This window comes from Myxocyprinus asiaticus, chromosome 49, assembly GCF_019703515.2.
Source record: "Myxocyprinus asiaticus isolate MX2 ecotype Aquarium Trade chromosome 49, UBuf_Myxa_2, whole genome shotgun sequence".
Classification (NCBI taxonomy): domain Eukaryota; kingdom Metazoa; phylum Chordata; class Actinopteri; order Cypriniformes; family Catostomidae; genus Myxocyprinus; species Myxocyprinus asiaticus.
Window position 1 is genome coordinate 10,436,141 of NC_059392.1, and position 18,346 is coordinate 10,454,486.

Genomic DNA, 18,346 nt, shown 5'->3' on the forward strand with positions numbered 1-18,346 from the left:
AAATCATGTCCAATCAATTGAATTTGCCACAGGTAGACTCCAATCAAAGTGTAGAAACATCTCAAAGATGATCCAGAGAAATGGGATGCACCTGAGCAAAATTTCAAGTGTCATAGCAAAGGGTCTAAATAATTATGTCAGTGTGATATTTCATTTTTTTCTTTTTAATAAATTTGCAAAGTAATCAAAAATCTGGATTTTGCTTTGTCATTATGGGGTATGGAGTGTAGATTGATGTGAAGGAAAAAAATAATTTAAAGCATTTTAGCACAAGGCTGCAACATAACAAAATGTGAAAAAATGAAGGGGTCTGATTATTTTCTGAATGCACTGTAGGTGAATGGATGGATGGATTCAATTCGATGGATGGATAGAACAGAAAGAGAAAGATAGATGGATAGATGACCCATAATGTAGAATGAACCTTAAAAAGAATGGGGAATTAGTGTTTCCATGTTCCCGGGTTTCCCTCTTGATGGGTTACAGAGCCACATTGAAAGCTTAACCGTTGACATCAGTGCTTAATTTACTGGAAATCTCAGTTTATAGTTTGTTTTGAATGATTATTAATCTCTAAACATTCTCCCTGGGCAGGTGTCACCATGGCTTATGTCAACCCCAGCCTCTCTGTGCACAGGACAACGTCTCCGGTGGACCGTCAGCGAGAGTACCTCTTGGACATGATCCCTTCCCGCACCATTTCCCAAACGGCAAACACATGGAAATAATGCCCTATTCCACTGATAAAATTATCCTAAGATTTCTCATAATTATAATCCAGACTTTGGACATCTGGTTGGTTTTTAACATCAGAGAACCAGCCATTAAGCAATAATAAAATTAAAAATATATATTTTCACTCAATTTCTCCTTTGTTCTGAGACCCTTAGTTGTACAGTCTGAGGTAAGACATCCCAATAGGCCAATAAGTGTGTCCTAAAGGAGAACTGTACCAGGACCAGTGATAAAGGAGACACGAGGACCTTTTGTATAGGCCTTTTGTATCTATCTGCTGAATCCCTCCAGTACCCATTGGGCTTTAGTGATCTAATACACATGCAACTCCCAATTTGTGGCTCCCAATGGCTCTTCAAGTGGAGAAATGGCTTTATGTGAAGTACAGCCTCTGTTCAGAGTTCCAGAGACTGATGGACACATTTACCCACAGGAAGTGGAGGGGATGGGACCGTAGACTTCCTGAATAATGCCAGGGATTGTGTTTGGACTGTTTGTGGACCATCTACACGATTTCTTGAGCTGTGAAAAGCTTAAAGGGATCATTGACCCAAAAATGAACATTTTGTCATGTTTTACTCGCCTCCACAACTTTCATTTTTGGGTGAACTATCCCTCACAAGGGATTTGGGAGTGTATGTATTTGATGTCAACAAATTTTTTTTCTTAGCTTAACTGTGGACTCATTCCACCCATTTTTTGAAATTGCCTTTTTTAAAGGCTTCAAGTTTAAAAGGTTTTGTTATACTGTTGAGGTGGTTACACATCTGCTGGTGTAGTGTGTATTCTTGAATACTTTGGGTTGTTTTTCTTTGTAAGCTTATAAAAGACATTTAACCAAGAATTGCGTATCAGGGATGGTTACATAGATGGACTTGACTAACAAAAGCAGCAGCCACAACAGGACTACTAGACCTATAACATTTGTTGATATCAGGTGAGCCTGATGGTAGCTCAGTTATTACAGGAACAATGCGTAGATCTTATATTGCATTACATTTTTTATTAACCTTGTGATGTGCTCCCCTGCCCCAGGCTTTCTTATAACAGCATCTAATATTTGGATGTTGTGTTATTTATAAATGTCACTTTAGATGAAGGATATACCATTAGCCCAAGTTTAATGAACTTCTATACCCGTGATTTCTCCCAAAGTAGTTTCAAAGGGTTATGAATTTAAGATTGGACTGTATTTAGGGTGTTTAAATGCAAATTTTGCTAGTTGTTCATGTTCTATCTACCATTTTAGATCCCGTTTGAAGTTGTGCAGACTAGCACAGCTTAATTGTTCCTTAAAGGAAATGTTGTGGATAAAAGCATAACTGCTTATTGAATGTAGCACACAATCTTGAGTAAATAGAGTAAATCAAAGTCCTTACTTACCTACCTGTTAGGTGGTGGTCACATTATTTTGCCATCTCTTATTTTCCTTTCATCTGATTTGATTTGCTAGCAGTATGCTTGGTATTTTTGCTAAACAGTTATGTATTTTTATTTTAGTCATGGCAGACCAATCAAAACGTCAGTTAAGTTATGCTTGCGTCAATTCACTTTAATCCTTTTAAGATGATCCGTTCAATGATCTTGAACATCTGTGGAGTGTTTCAGACATGGAGGCCCCTGTTTCAGACTGCTGTTCTGACTACTGCCTGCTGTTGACAACTAACACCATTCCATTTTCCTGGGATGCTGGCATTGTTTATTGTATCACATCCCTTTTATGAACTGTTTAAAAAAAAAAAAAAAAAAAAGTCATCTGTTTCTGCTTTATCAGTTAATAATTATAATAAAAGCTAATTTTAACCTGTTTTGTCTGTTGTGTGGGTGTCTGTTGAGTTTGAATGTGTATTAAATTTTGTGGATCGTAGATACTGAATCTAATTTCTGCATTTTGGCAGCCTGATCTCAAAATCCTGATGAAAGTTTCATGAATGTGGTGATATTTTTGCAAAGTGATACTACATGGTTCCTTGCACATTTTGCAGCAGTTCCAAAGTATGTCTACTGTATAGTGCTAAAAGTGATTTAAATACTTTCTCAAATAAATTAGGTTTTTAACCCTATAAAGCCTTTGTATCAAATATGATACACAATGTTTGACAGCTCCTGTTTTACTCTGTTCAAGCTGACGAGCCAAACAATCTATGGGATGTTTCACATGTTTATGGCACCATCTAGTGGTTATTTGTGGGGGGGTGGGGGTGGTTTCAATGTTTATATCGATCTATTTAAAATGGTGACAAAAAGTGATGCTTATGTTGGGGTAAATGACAGCTTGCCAGTAATTGTTATATTGTTTCTGATGTTTTAAAATGAGTATTTGATGAATATAAGCAACTTGTGTTTAGTTAAATTTTTTATTATTATTTTGAAAACCCCCCCTTGGAAAGCCATGTATCAAATATGATACAACAGGCTTTTGAGGTATAAATCTCAATCAACATTACGTTCCATAATTCCCACAAAAAAACAAAAATCACAGCTTTGAACATTCTGACATATTCATTTTATAAGTGTGAAGTAATATTTCTGTGTATTTTCATATATGCAGCCTGCTCTGTGAATATAAAGATCTCATTTTACATTACAAGCTATTATGATGTCATCTTACCATAAGTTCCTGAGACCCAGAGAAAAGTTTTACAATTTCCCTTTTTTAAATGTCAATACAGTGTTTAGTGCATAAAATACATATGATAAACATAGTTTATTGAAAAAAGTAATATTTTATTTGATGTGCTGAATTGAACTGATACATTTCAATCAATATTTATAGAACAAGGAGAGGAAGTTGTCATGGCCAGACTCGGGGAGTCATCTGATCATATCCCGAGATGTACCACTGTAGCATGTATGGGTTAAAAAAATCTTAAATGTCTTGCACAAAAATGAATTGCTGGGCCTCAGGAGGATAATGACCTTTAAAGCCTAATGAATCAAATATGATTCATAAAAACAGTACTCAATAGTTTAATGTAAAAAAAAAATAGAATTTTCTGACAATTCTTTCATGTTAGGCATCAAAGGGTTCAGAGTAATGCTCTTAAGTTTTAAATCAACAAAATCTTACTCTTTACCCTAAACCTTACCGATAGTGTCATAAAAAGCACACGTGACATGAAAAACGCAATTGCTGAAGCAACCACGTTATGTCGACACATGCTTTTCAGGACTCGTATGCCGGTACGAACTTTCTGTCATTTGAGCTGCCGAACAATTTGATGCAATTTGCGTGCAAACTGTGGGTGTATTGGTAATGAGGTGCCACAAAGCGCAATTTGCTATTTTCCTGAGAAATACGTCATTGTGCTAAGACATTTCAAAGGCACGTCTGTCTGCTGCACAAAGTCTAAAGTCAGTTCCTGCATTTGCAGTTTGGAGATTCCACCAGCAGGTGGTAATAAAGTAAATGTTCAAAATCTGTAAATATAGTGGAAAATTTAATTAAGTCCCTGAAAATAGCCATTTTATGAAACAAAAAATTATTAGATTTGTGTTAAACTATCTATAGGTCATGGTTTATTTTTCAGTTATTATTATTGTTTTTCATATTTACAATTGTTTTTATGATCTAATTTGTATTGATATTTTTCCACCTGTTGACCACTTTGTTGTTGAATGGGCTATTTAATAGGACGCAGATGGAGGAATAAACAGAGAAGAATCTCAAAATTAAATTGCACTTGACCCAGCCTATTAGTGCTTGGCGTTCATACTTTCACCAAACCTACTTGTACCTAGACTTTGCGCATGCTTGCACAAAAATACCAAAACTTCATGGCCCTTCCCACTGACTTTGCGCTTATGACTTAAAGCATATTAAAATATTTTAATTCGATCTTGATGCTTTCCAGATGAAAATTTGGAGAAGTGCTATATGGGATGTGTTCCAGACTCATTCCACCCTTTAAAATTTAAGTTATACTGTTGAAATGGTTATACTTTTTATACCAGAATTTTTTGTCCATTTGGACATGCTTTTACAAATATTATTCCGTCTTCCTTGTCTTAAGTTCTGATGCATTGAAGTGTTTTTAATAGGCCTATATTACAATTTCACAATGTCTTGGTAAAGCTGTTTTTTCCCTAAGGGTGTTGACTAATGATGTTAACTAGCGATGTTTTGACATTTTCAAATTATCGGTATAGACTGATAACTGTGATGTTTGGCCAGTTAACAAAAGTCATTCCACCTATTGTCAGTTGTGAAATCTACCATTAGTCTTGTCAATAGTGCACATTTACTGTATTATATACAGTGTACTTTTGCTGTCGTCAAATTGTAGCCTATTATGTTAATCGTAATACCAGCCATCCTGCTGGATATCGGCATCTGACCGTTCTCAGGAAACAAAGAAACTGGTCATTTTACTCAGTGATGACTGACAATGAAATTAAAAGATTGAAACTAAATGAAGACATGTATTTGCATTTGCAACACATCTTTTAATCAGCAGCGCTTGCGCCTTGGCCTTGTGACACCTGCAGCCACGGATCTTCTGCCAACTGTTGGATGGTACGACGGTCGGAAGGGTCGTACTGGAGCAGAGTCCCGATGAAGGTACGGCATGATTCCTCAACATCAACATTGTCAGGATAAACCAAAGCCTTTTGTTGAAGACGTGCGAGCTGTCTCACGTTTCTATCATCATATGGTGTAGTTCCAGTGACCATTACGTACAAAACCACCCCAAGGCTCCATACATCGTATTTCTTCGGATCATATGGTCTACCCAGGATGACTTCAGGGGGCGTGTAGGCTGCAGAACCGCAGAAGGTGCGACTGTGCTCTGAGGCATCTACGAAACGGCCGAAACCAAAGTCGGTGATCTTCACCACTTGGTCATTTGCTGTTAGCAGTATATTTTCGCACTTTAGATCTCGATGGACGATGTTTATCTGGTGCAGGTAGTTAACTGCACTGACCATCTGAGAGAACAAAGTTTTGGTTTGGTCTTTTGGGATGTGGTTGACTTCGTGAATCTTCTGAAGAAGATCTTTAGCTGCAGCTTCCATCACGATACACATTCGCCTACTGCCCACCTCGATGAATTCAAACACTTGAATGATGTGGTCGTGAGTCACTAGTCTCAAAATTTCCAGCTCCCGTGGAAGAAATTTTCGTACAAAATCTTCCTCTGCCTTTTCGCGGTCCACGATTTTGATGGCCACATTACGATGATGCTTCTGCGAGGTGGCAAGTTTGACTTTGGAAAAACTGCCCTCGCCGATTGAGGCAATGGGCTTGTAGCCCATGCCTTTCAAAACTTTATCAATGGGAGTTGTCATAATCTAGCGAGAATTATCAAGGACCCCCATCAGTACCTTGGCTTGAGTTTGGTTTGCCTTCTTCGCTCTTTAACTTGCCTTTACTGGAAAGTATCTAATGGAACTTTCTGAATCTTAGGCTTTCTGAATCTTAGGCTCAATGTGACAGATATTCACATTCTATTCTATGATGTCATAATAGAACATGCCACAGGTAAGCAATGGAATAGACCATAGATGGGCACACATGGGAGTTAAGAGGAATAAACCGCCATAAAATAAATAAACCAGGTTCACTGACCCTTGTGAATTATTATTATTATTATTATTATTTTGACATTTCTGCTGAACAGTTATTAAGTGTTTTACATTGTTTAAGTATTTTGAGACTTGTCTGTTTAACTCAACGATCCTTTTTGAAGAGATTTAATGTGGCCTGTCATCTTTTTGACCATTATTTTAAGTCAAGAAGTGGGTGGCTACAGACATTTACCACAAAGTGTTAGCTTATGGCTTTGCTTACTGTCTACAGTGAATGGCTGCTTAGATACTTGTTTCAATTAATTCAGCAGCCAAAATTTCAAAGATATCTAAAGAGAGACCAGAGGAGCAGATTATAGATTTTTCTACATTTCTAGTGAGTGGCACTTGCTAAACTGAAACTTCCGCCATATGAGGCTAGGTTTTGCTAGGGCTGTGTGGTTGTTCAGGTGTTCTGGAGTTTTTTTTTTTTTTTTTTTTGTCTACTGAATTTTTTTGGAAAGACGTTTTGTTTTCAATGTTTCATCAGCTGAACGATCAACTTGCTCTTTCCCTCATGGCCGCCGCCTCGTCAAAATGTATTTTTTTTTTTTTTCAGGTAGGGTAAAATAGAGCTAAAGGTACACCTTGAGGAATTGTTTTTTTTTTTTTTTTTTCTGGTCAAAATGTATCAAGATTGAAATAATGTATTTCTTTTTATTGAATATTGACAGAGCAACATAATTTGTGTAAAAATAAATAATAACAGAAGGTTGTTTTGATTAAAATTATTATTATTATTTTGGTTAAAAGGTGGCGAGGGGGGTCTTTATACCCCACACTTGGGCTCAGAGGTGCAAAAACCATATAAACCGATCAGCCACAACATTATAACAACAACCTGCCTAATATTGTGTAGGTCCCCTTCATGCCGCCAAAACAGCGCCAACCAACAATAGCATTCTGAGATGATATTCTTCTCACCACAATTGTACAGAGCGGTTATCTGAGTTACCGTAGACTTTGTCAGTTTGAACCAATCTGGCAATTCTCTGTTGACCTCTCTCATCAACAAGGCATTTCCGTCCACCTAACTGCCGCTCACTGGATGTTTTTTGTTTTTGGCACCATTCGAAGTAAACTCTAGAGACTGTAGTGTGTGAAACCCCCAGGAGATCAGCACAGAAATACTAAAACCAGCCCATCTGGCACCAATTTGTTTTGAGATAAAAGACGTTTGTTATATTCAGTTTTGTTCAAGGTGATTAAATCAGATGTTTTTCATAAGTGCCTTCATAAACAAATGAAGCTCCATTGTGATTGGATCAAATAACAAATATTCACCCAACTTAAGACAAACAAAGTGTTTTATGGGGGTCTTTAGCCACTGTAACAGGGGGGCTTTTTACCCCAAAATACCATCCTTTCACTTATTAGACAGTAAATGAAAAACGTTCGATTTAATCACCTTGAACAAAACTGAATATAACAAATAAGTCTTTTATCTCAAAACAAATGTGAGAATCTCAGGGAGTCTCATTAGCTGCATAAATTTGCAACATTTTAATAATGATTAAAGATTATAAATTGCCTCAAAATCAAACTTCAGACATTGCACGCAATTGTCTCATGGATCAGGAATATTTAGCAGTGCATATTGATAAAAAGGTGTTTAGGAAATTGCTTGCCCAGTTTGAGCAATGCTACAAAAAGTATTCATGTTGTCCAAACCCAAATGGATTAAGTTAACTTCAATTTTACAAAATCTTGGGTAGAAGGAGAGACAAGTGAAAAATAATGGTTGCCTTTGCAAGCACCTCTAATAAGACTGGCCAGTCAATTATATTGCTAGTTGGATCCGCTAATGAGTTAATCATAAATATATCTTGCTGAGCCTTTAGCATCTGATTTGGACTTTGCTTGTGCTCACATCAGGTTTATGGCCAGCGAGATCTGGGATACATCATTAAAGTGATTCTAATTGCATGGGAACAAATGTGTCTCATTAGCTTTCAACCATCTCAAGGATCAATTTATAGTGTTAATTTCTTCAGGCTGCCTGCAATGACACTAGAAGACCTGTAGAAGGAGACGTTTACTACAGTGTGATGCAGTCTCAACATATCATGTTTTTCTGCTCTTGATTAACACACTGTAGATTTGGATATCCTCGCATCCATCAATTTTGATTTGTATCACTTGTATTTAAGTGTAAATTCATTTGAACTGGCAAGGTTAGGAGCTTTGCACCAATTTAAAATATATTTGCAGCTATTTATATGAATCATTCTTACATTATTATCTATTTATAAACACAGAGGGGTTTAAATGTATTGAGTATCATATGACATACTGATATATAAGTTGTAGTTTTATAGAAATAATATCTAAAAACAGTACAAATATAAACACCAACTTAAAATAATGACTGTGATGAATGAGCATTTAAAATGTAACATGTTCACACTCTTGTTCTGTCACCGAGGATGCTCCATCTGAAAGGGATGCAGTTTATGGCTTCCAGCATCAGGGGTGTTCAGCCAATCAGACGGCACTCATGGTGACTCCCTGCCTCTTAATTGGCTGACACTTCCAGCAGGAGTAGCTGATCTAAGCGTGGTGCCTGGTTTATCAGCCAGTGGAGATAGAGAGAAGCAGGGCACACAGATTGGAAAAAAGAGACTGCGATAACGAGGTGACTGTGACAAGAGAATCTCATCACCAATCATCAGATCATCACAGACCTGTCAAGATGAATCACAGCTCCAACGAGAAAGAACCAGAGACCATAGAGCCACTGCGTTATCTCAGGTATGTTGGACACACTGTGCTATTCTTTAGTATTAAGGCTGATGCTGTCACCAAATAGAAATTATTTGTACATATTTAAACCTTTTAAGATGCTTAGACAGCTGTGTTTGCAGACATCCTTTCAGTTTGTTTGAATAGTAACTTTTAAGTTAACAAGATGTGTCACCCACAGAGATGTCTGTAATATCCCTTTTCTGAACTGTTGCCTTCATTTCTTAAAGGGATAGTACACCCAAAAGTGAAAATTCTGTCATTTACTCACACTTATGTTGCGTCTTTCGGATGAGACTTTAAACCGAGGTCCTGACTCTCTGTGGTCATTAAAAATCCCAGGGCACTTCTTGTAAAGAGTAGGGGTTTAACCCTGGTGTCCTGGCCGAATTCCCCCCATTGGCCCTTATCTGTTATGGCCTTCTAATAATCTCCATCCCTGAATTGGCTACATCACTCTACTCTCCTCTCCACCTATAACTAGTGTGTGGTGGGCGTTCTGGCGCACTATGGCTGCCGTCGCAACATCTAGGTGGATGCTGCACACTGGTGGTGGTTGAGGTGATTCCCCCTATACTATGTAAAGTGCTTTGAGTGCCTAGAAAAGCACTATATAAATTTAAGGAATTATTATTAATTATTATTAATTATTATTATTATTATTATTATTATTATTATTATTATTATTATTGTTACATACAGTACACATTCATTGCATTCACCCATCAACATGCTATAAAACCAGGAATTCTGGAATGTGCCTTGTCAACAAAACAGGTGGCTGTTTCCACATCATCTATCTTTCTACGGCAGTTTGTGTGTGATTTAGGCTTGTCGAGCTGCTGGTCGTTGTGATGGCAACATCATGGCCAGTGATTTGCTCTTTCAGCAAGCTGAGGTCACCTGTATGCCATCTTTGTAATATAGGTCTCTTGTAGTTCTGAGTGAAATATGGTATATGCCACAGCGCTTTCTAAAGCATAATCAATTTGAGCGTATAAGTGTCCAACTGCCTGTGATTTTATCTAACATATTACCTCAGCCCTTTGTTGGTTTGACAGATTGCCTCTTTATGTTATTTAGGGACACCCTTACCATATGAGATTCAGTTGTTGGGTACAACTGGACTAGAGTTGACTCCCTAGCAGAGATGAAGGCATGTAATCAGTGTAAAAATGACATGGCCGTGACACAGAACAAATGTTGTTTTGATCCGAAGTGCTAGTGGCACGAGGTTTGTTTTCCACACTGAACGTTTTCCTGGCAAGAGAAAGCTCTTGAAGCTCTTCACACCAGCCCACGGCAGTTTAAAATATGCCAAGAGATGAGGCAAATTATACACTTTAAGGGTGGATGGAATAACAGGATTTAAGGATTTGAGTTTGAAAATCTGGATTTCGAGGAGAATTATGTTTCCCCTGCAACATAAACCCTTGTAATATCTGGTAATGTTGTTGTTGTTTTTTTGCAAAACAATTGACTTTCCTATTGCGGTTTTGTTGAGAACATTCATTTGTGGATTTGTACATGTCAATGGCCACTGCGTCCTTTTATTGAATTAAACAAATATTCCTGGTTCAATACAAGTTAAGCTTAATTAACAGAATTTGTGGCATAATGTTGATTAGCACAACAATTTATTTCAACTCGTCTCTCCTTGTCTTAAAAAAAAAAAGCAAAAATCTGGGTTCAAGTGAGTCACTTACAATGGAAGTGAATAGGGCAAATCTGTAAATGTTAAAATACTGTTTCAAAAGTATTGCCACAAGACGTAACATTATGTGTGTTAACATGATTTTAGTGTGATAAAATCACTTGCTAACCTTTTCTGTGTAAAGTTATAGCCAATTTTACAACTTCATTGCCATTTACATTTACATTTACATTTATTCATTTGGCAGATGCTTTTATCCAAAGCGAAAACATAAGCGAATCACCTTAGGAGACAGAGGTATGAAAAGTGCTGTATTACAAAATATCACTAGCATCATAATAGTATTCAAAACAGAATAAAGTGCAACAGGAATTTTTTTTCTTTTATTTTTTCTTTAAATGACTGGTTAAGTGCTCATGGAACAGATGTGTTTTTTGTCGTTTTTTGAAGACAGTTCCTTAGCCCTCATTGCCATGATGATGTACTGTCAACAAACCCTAAAATGACCATAAAAATTAGAGGTCGACCGATAGTGGATTTTGCCGATACTGATAACTAAGGTGGTGGGAAAGGCTGATAACCGATTATATACTTTTAAGTACAAACAAGCCCAAAACACACTGGGGACTGGAAATGACGAATTGATGAAAAAACTATCGGCAACTATCGACAGATTTTTTTTTCCGATAACTGATAGTTCCAAAAACTGTAACTTAGATTTTTGCTTTTTTCAAAGAAAAGGACAGACTAGCCAAATTAAATTTTTTTTTTTTTTTTTTAGTTTTTTTTTTTTTTTTGTGGTAATCAACTTTATGACACAAATGCTGTCGATTGAGCTTAACTCATGTACCTGGAATATTCCTTTTAAACTATTGACTCTAAAACCAAGAGTAGCACAATGATGGGCCGTATTGGGTTACAGTAAGAGTTTTTTTTGCATTGTCAGGCTGTTGAAACCAAGGTTTGGCTTCTTAGCATTAATCCCCTGCTGGTAGATGTCGTAACTACACCATTTGGCTGCAAAAATGAATCTTTCACCTTTGACATTTTTTCTAAAGTATCTGTAAAGTACACTGACCACAGAGCTCTAAAATACCTGGAGAAAGCCTAACTAACATTCATTTCATTGGCATCTGCTCAGTTAGTGCAGGGTTTCCTGGAAGTACGCAACCTGAAAGCTGTCATCTTTGCTCATGGGTGCTCAGTTCTGTCATCAGCCGTCACATGAACAATCACTCATCAATGGCAGCAGATAGGGGAAAATATGAATCCATTTCACGCTTTTAAGAGCCCTTCAAAAACAATCTGTCACTGGAAAAAGATGTACTATAAAATTGAAATAATACATTTTGTCATACACGGCTACTTTTGAAACGCTGTCTATGGAGAAACATACTTTTTGCCATCACAGGGTGTAGTTCCTGCATTTACCAGCAGGGGCAAACGGGGACCTGCTAACAGCCAAGTACTGACCCCCTGATACTGACGAATAAATGTTTTTTGAGCAACATAAATTCCAAATATTTCATTACATAAAGAAACCATTTTCTTTTTAGGGCTCTTAAAAGCATGGAATGGACATATTTCTCTGCTGCCTTTCACGTAACAGCTCAGGATAGTTACTAGTGAACTGCTTGTTCTTGTGCTGCTGTCCCAATCAGCGTTGTCATATTGGCTGTGTCTTGTTTGGAAGGATGCGTCCTCCGGAGGTCGCATTTGTCGGCCGCATACGTCATTGAGGCTGTCTCATTTCAGAAAAGCGAGTAGGACACTTCGAATGCAGCCTTCGAATGCGACCTTCTTTCACGGGAATTCGGAGGATGCATGAGGTGTATCCTTCGTGGGCACTCATAACCCACAATACTTTGTTTCAACGGAAATGTCTAAAAAGAATTTACGCCAATTTGCCCGTAAATATGATGTTCAAACGCAAGGAATGTTAATTCCCAAGTTGAAGTACCTCAGTAGATGGGTGCAGAGTATATAATATGTATAATTATATTAATATATAATTAAAATAAAGTATTAGACTAAAAGTACACCTGTAAAATCTATTTTCTTTTCTCTTTACATCATAACTCTCCTAAAATGTACCTCATACATTCCCTTCTAAAGGGACTTTGTTCCCTTCTCACTCAAAGCGCTCCCGCTTGTTGAAGAGTGCCGTGCTGTCATAGCAGCCATGTTACGTTCCATTTCCATTTGTCCTATGAAGGCCGTCTCGTTTAAACAAGGCTTGTTTATAGGAGGACACTCAGTATACTGCAGCCTTCAATGGACGCATCCTACCTAGCATGCAGCCTTCCAAACGAGACACATCCATTGTCATTTTCCTGCTGCCCCAGAGTGTTTAGTCACATGGTATTTACGATTTGCTCAAACAACCTGGCTGCAGAACTGAGTGCACATGAGCAAGGATGCCAAATTTCAAATTACGTACTTCGGTACTTTCCTGCATTTGTTTTGCAATAGCATTTCTGCAAATGCAAAAATTGTATCAGTGGTTAAAGTTACTTGAAGAAACTTTCATGTTTTGTTCGAAAAACATAATCAGTCAAACCTCAAACATGAATTTTGGAGCTGCTGTGTGTTTTTAAACGTATGTTGCTAACAAGTTGTTAAATAAGGACTACAATGGTTGTCTGGTTCATCAAAGCTTGTAAACTCAAATCCTTGTGGTAGTTGTAGTCCTTATTTAGCACCTTGTCAGCAGCTTATGATTTTAAAAACATCAGCAGCTTCAAAATTCACATTTTGGATACGACTGTGTGTAGTTTGTGAAAATGCGTTAACCACAGACTTCATTTACTCGTAAATCAACAACCACTATTGAAAAAACCCCATTGGAAATTCCTGAGGAAACCAGTGGCTCAAAAGTGCTAATTCTCTTCTGGGTTTTATGATGACAAACTGAACACCTTTTACCAGTATTCTTACCGGCTTATCCAATGTGCACAAGTATTGCGCACAACCCTGTTTATGTTTTGATGCGAAAAGCAGAGAATAATCAGATAATTTCATATCTCATGTTATGTGCATGTAAGCGTCAATTACATCACACACACTGGCAGCAAAAAGTTTGGAATAATGTACAGATTTTGCTCTTATGGAAAGAAATTGGTACTTTTATTCACCAAAGTGGCATTCAACTGATCACAATGTATAGTCAGGACATTAATAACATGAAAAATTATTATTAAAATTTGAAAAAATGTAAACTACTTCAAAGAGTTCTCATCAAAAAATCCTCCACGTGCAGCAATGACAGCTTTGCAGATCCTTGGCATTCTAGCTGTCAGTTTGTCCAGATACTCAGGTGACATTTCACCTCAGCTGATCCCACAAAAGATCAATGGGGTTCAGATCCATAACACACTTTTCCAATTAGCTGTTGTCCAATGTCTGTGTTTCTTTGCCCACTCTAACCTTTTCTTTTTCTGTTTCAAAAGTGGCTTTTTCTTTGCAATTCTTCCCATAAGGCCTGCACCCCTGAGTCTTCTCTTTACTGTTGTACATGAAGCTGGTGTTGAGCGGGTAGAATTCAATGAAGCTGTCAGCTGAGGACATGTGAGGTATCTATTTCTCAAACTAGAGACACTGATGTACTTATCCTCTTGTTTAGTTGTACATCTGGCCTTCCACATCTCTTTCTGTCCTTGTTAGAGCCAGTTGTCCTTTGTCTTTGAAGACTGTAGTGTACACCTTTGTATGAAATCTTCATACTTTTTTGGCAATTTCAAGCATTGTATAGCCTTCATTCCTCAAAACAATGATTGACTGATGAGTTTCTAGAGAAAGCTGTTTCTTTTTTGCCATTTTTGACCGAATATTGACCTTAAGACATGCCAGTCTATCGCATACTGTGGCAACTCAAAAACAAACATAAAGACAATTTTAAGATTCATTTAATGAACCAAATAGTTTTCAACTGTGTTTGATATAATGGCAAGTGATTTTCTTGTACCAAATTAGCAATTTATCATGATTACTCAAGGATAAAGTGTTGGAGTGATGGATGCCGGAAATGGGGCCTGTCTAGATTTGATTAAAAATGACGTTTTTCAAATAGTGATGGTGCTGTTTTTTACATCAGTAATGTCCTGACTATAATTTGTGATCAGCTGAATGTCACTTTGGTGAATTAAAGTACCAGTTTCCTTCCGAAACAGCAAAATCTGTACATCATTCCAAACTTTTGGCTGCCAGTATAGATGAAAGATAGAAACATTTCTTTGGCTGGATAGGAGTTCAACAGAAATAGTAATAAAACATTACAACAAATTGTACCTGATTACGTTGCCGCCCACTGTTGTTCTCCACATCCCTACAGCCTATCCAGCTCTTTTCCTTCTCCATCGGCTGCGGGGGTTTATTTATAAGCCAAGACTCTATGCAATAATGTGAAAGACAGCCTGCATGATTTGTGGTTTCTTACCAGGCAATGCATTACTTCTAATGGTGGCCACCTTTAAGGTTCGATTGTGGAGTCGAGATGTCAAGAGTGTTTGTGTGTGTGCAACGCAGAGAAAGAGTGATGTGTATTTTTTTTTTTTTTAAAGTGTTTTTAGGTGGCGGTGATGGTGATATGTGGGATTGTGATACCCAAGCTAAAAAAACATCATAAACCAGCTAAACATTGGACCAAACCCCTTTTAAAACCAGGGAAACACCAGCCTTACTACGCTGGAAGACAAGCCGACCAGTTTAGGCTGATTTAGAATGTGTTTTCCTGCAGGAAAGTGTGCTAGGTTGAATAATTTGAATCAGCTGAATAAATACCAATGGTTTTGAAATTAAACATTCACTATAGGAATTTTGGTAGTATAAACGCACACGGTATGGATTAAAGTTTGTTGCTGGAATAATGAGGCGGCTTTGAAGTGAGGCCCACGCATGGGAGACTCGTGTCTCCCGTCACGTGTGTGAGTCGTAGAGCAGAGAGTGAGAAGAGCTTCCTGGACTCTACATTGTGCGAGGACAGAGGGGCGCCAAGTGAGGGCTAAGAACCATGAGGGCAAGAGCGCAGAGAATGAAGAGAGCTGACGAGGAAGAGAGAGTTTGTCTGAGGTGGGGAGGCTTTGTACTGCTGAGGCTGGCCGCACCCCAAAGGTGTCTTGAGCCAATCAGAAGTGTCTTTCTGATATCATATGATCATCTCTCTGTCCCTCCTTCTGAAGGTGATTAATGATCCTTTGTCCCGTTTCCCACTTGAAAAAGTATGTTTTAATCATACATTTTATATAATGAAATCAGTGTAAGAGACATGACATCTGTTAAAATCAACATTCTCTACATAAATGGGCAATCATTTACATATGAAACATGACATATTTTCCCTTTATGATTACTTCACTACACATTAACATTTGAATATACATTATTATACATTGTATAACTGAGCATCATGTATGCACGAGGTCTGCATAATGCATTCTATGATTTTAACCACAGACAGGCATCAAGTGAGGCACTTAGCATATTAAAATTAGGTTATGTGCGTTCAGAAGTGTAGAATGATGAGACAATGGAGTCTTTTGACAGTTTTATAGTTCATAATATATGTATGTGCATTGAAAAAAAACCCAAAAAAGTTAGTTTTGCGATTGTGTCAAAGTTCTTGGAAATAAGAAGAGTTCAGAGGGATCCTTCCAAAGACAGTAAGACAGTTTTCAAGCTCTCTCATCTCGTACAGAGTTTTAGCATGTGACACAGGAAATATCTCATTTTAAGTGTGTTCAAAATTAAAGCCAAAGGACAAAGGAGTGGCTTAGTTTTCCATGGGATTTCCATGGCAACTGTTCTTTATCTATCTCTTGGAATGTGTGTGCCAGTCGTGGGGGATTTTCTAAGAGTGTGTTCAGACAGATCTGCCCTTTGTTCGTTGACCATTTTATTGGCCAGACGCAGGTTTCAGCTAGACTCCTTGGCGCCAGCAGAGCAGAGTCTTCAATTTATGACTTTGAGGAATGTTCGGTGTGACTGCTGGCCTCTGAGAGTGGAAATTAATAATTCTTCTGCCCATAAGATCCTACAACACGCACACAACCATGTAGTGTTCAGGTGTCCACAAATTTTTGGCAATGTAGTGTATATGCTCACCCTGCAGTGCCCTTTGTATTGAGGTCAAATGATTCATTGGAGAAGAAGATTTACAGGTCCAAGGAGATGGTCCACCATCATTTTCCTCAGCTGGTCAATAAAAATACTGTCATGCACCATCTGCCTCCTAAACACTGATGCCAGAATTCGTTTGATGCACCATCAATCCAGATCCATCAAATGTGTCCATTCAAGAGCTCAAAGATCAAAGTAGACTGAAGTCAAAGATCAGTGCTGAAACCATTAGAGTGAAACATCTTGAGAATGCAATGGGTGAATGAGATCGGGAAATGACACAAGCTGGACTTGAACCCATTTCGCCCATAACAACACAATAACCAAAGTCCATTTAAAGGCATAAACCATAGGTTTTAAAACTATGGTTTCCACCAAAAAAGCATGCCCTTCCAGAAATAACCATGGTTTCACTATAATAAAACCACAGCAGCCATGACTGTAGTAATAATTTTTGTGGTATTAAAAACATGGTTTTAAAACCATGGTACATCTACCACAAATTAATAATGTTACTATAGTAAAAATAACCATGTTTTTTTTTTTTTTTTTTTTTTTTTTTTTGCCAGAATGAATTGATTTTTCCCCCCACTACTTTTGGTTGTCCTTTATTACTACTCTGGTTTTACAGTGGATATCATCGTTAAAATATGGTTACTGTAGTTAAACCAGGGTTTATTTTCACAAGGGATGGATAAAGCTATTGTGAGGGAACACAAAACTCTTGTGAGGGAAAACAAAGCTATTGTGAGGAAAGCAAAACTCTTGTGAGGGAACAAAACTCTTGTGAGGGAACGCAAAACTTATTGTGAGGGAACGCAAAACTCTTGTGAGGGAATGCAAAACTTAATGTGAGGGAGCGGAAAATTCTTGTGAGGGAACGCAAAACTTACTGCACCGGAGTGCAAAACTCTTGTGAGATTACGCAAAACTTATTGTGAGGGAACGCAAAACCTATTGTGAGAGAACACAAAACTTAATGTGAGGGATACAAAAATCTTGTGAGAGAACACGAAACTTATTGCGAGGGAGCGCAAAACTCTCGTGAGGGAATGCAAAACTTATTGTGAGGGAACGCAAAACTTAATGTGCGGGAACGCAAAACTCTTCTGAGGGAACGCAAAACTCTTGTGAAGGAACGCAAAACTTATTGTGAGAGAACACAAAACTCTTGTGAGGGAACACAAAACTTAACGTGAGGAATGCAAAACTTATTGCGAGGGAGCACAAAACTCTTGTGAAGGAACACAAAACAATTGTGTGGGAATGCAAAACTATTTCAGAAGATAAATTCTCTCCCCGTCCTCTAAGGAGCTCTGTAGAAAAATAAGTTGGCTTTGTGACTTTTTATTTTTTTGGTGGAGCAAATTACAAAATTTTGATAAAAGATTATGAAGACCATGGATTTTGTATTATTATTACTGATAAATCTTTCACAATAAGACCAGCGACTTGTATTAAAAATCTTTTTTATTTAAGATAAAATTAAAGTACAAAATACAAAAAGATGAACATAATTTCAAATATTCCTTA

The 18,346-nt window shown here is 37.6% G+C and overlaps 3 protein-coding genes across 6 annotated transcripts in view; 2 read left to right on the forward strand and 1 right to left on the reverse strand.

Moving 5' to 3' along the window:
* gatad2ab (GATA zinc finger domain containing 2Ab) overlaps positions 1-2,542 on the forward strand; it is a 58,051-nt gene extending 55,509 nt beyond the window's left edge. For all 4 annotated transcript variants that reach the window (XM_051694018.1, XM_051694019.1, XM_051694021.1 and 1 more), the window contains one exon: positions 595-2,542. In XM_051694018.1, coding sequence (XP_051549978.1) covers positions 595-728 — 134 coding nt within the window. In that variant the 3' untranslated portion in view covers positions 729-2,542. The remainder of the gene's footprint in view (positions 1-594) is intronic.
* A 2,639-nt stretch (positions 2,543-5,181) lies between these two features.
* tssk6 (testis-specific serine kinase 6) lies at positions 5,182-6,024 on the reverse strand. The gene has a single exon (XM_051693357.1). The coding sequence runs from the start codon at positions 6,022-6,024 to the stop codon at positions 5,182-5,184; it is 843 nt and encodes a 280-aa protein (XP_051549317.1).
* Positions 6,025-8,896: 2,872 nt separating this feature from the next.
* Positions 8,897-18,346, forward strand: part of yjefn3 (YjeF N-terminal domain containing 3) — a 46,385-nt gene continuing 36,935 nt past the window's right edge. Inside the window, exon 1 of the mRNA XM_051693228.1 lies at positions 8,897-9,054. Within this exon, the coding sequence (XP_051549188.1) occupies positions 8,996-9,054 (59 nt within the window). The 5' untranslated portion in view covers positions 8,897-8,995. The remainder of the gene's footprint in view (positions 9,055-18,346) is intronic.

Coding starts and splice junctions, on each gene's coding strand:
- tssk6 (XM_051693357.1), bottom strand. CDS start 6,024: ATGACAACTCCCATTGATAAAGTTTTGAAAGGCATGGGCTACAAGCCC.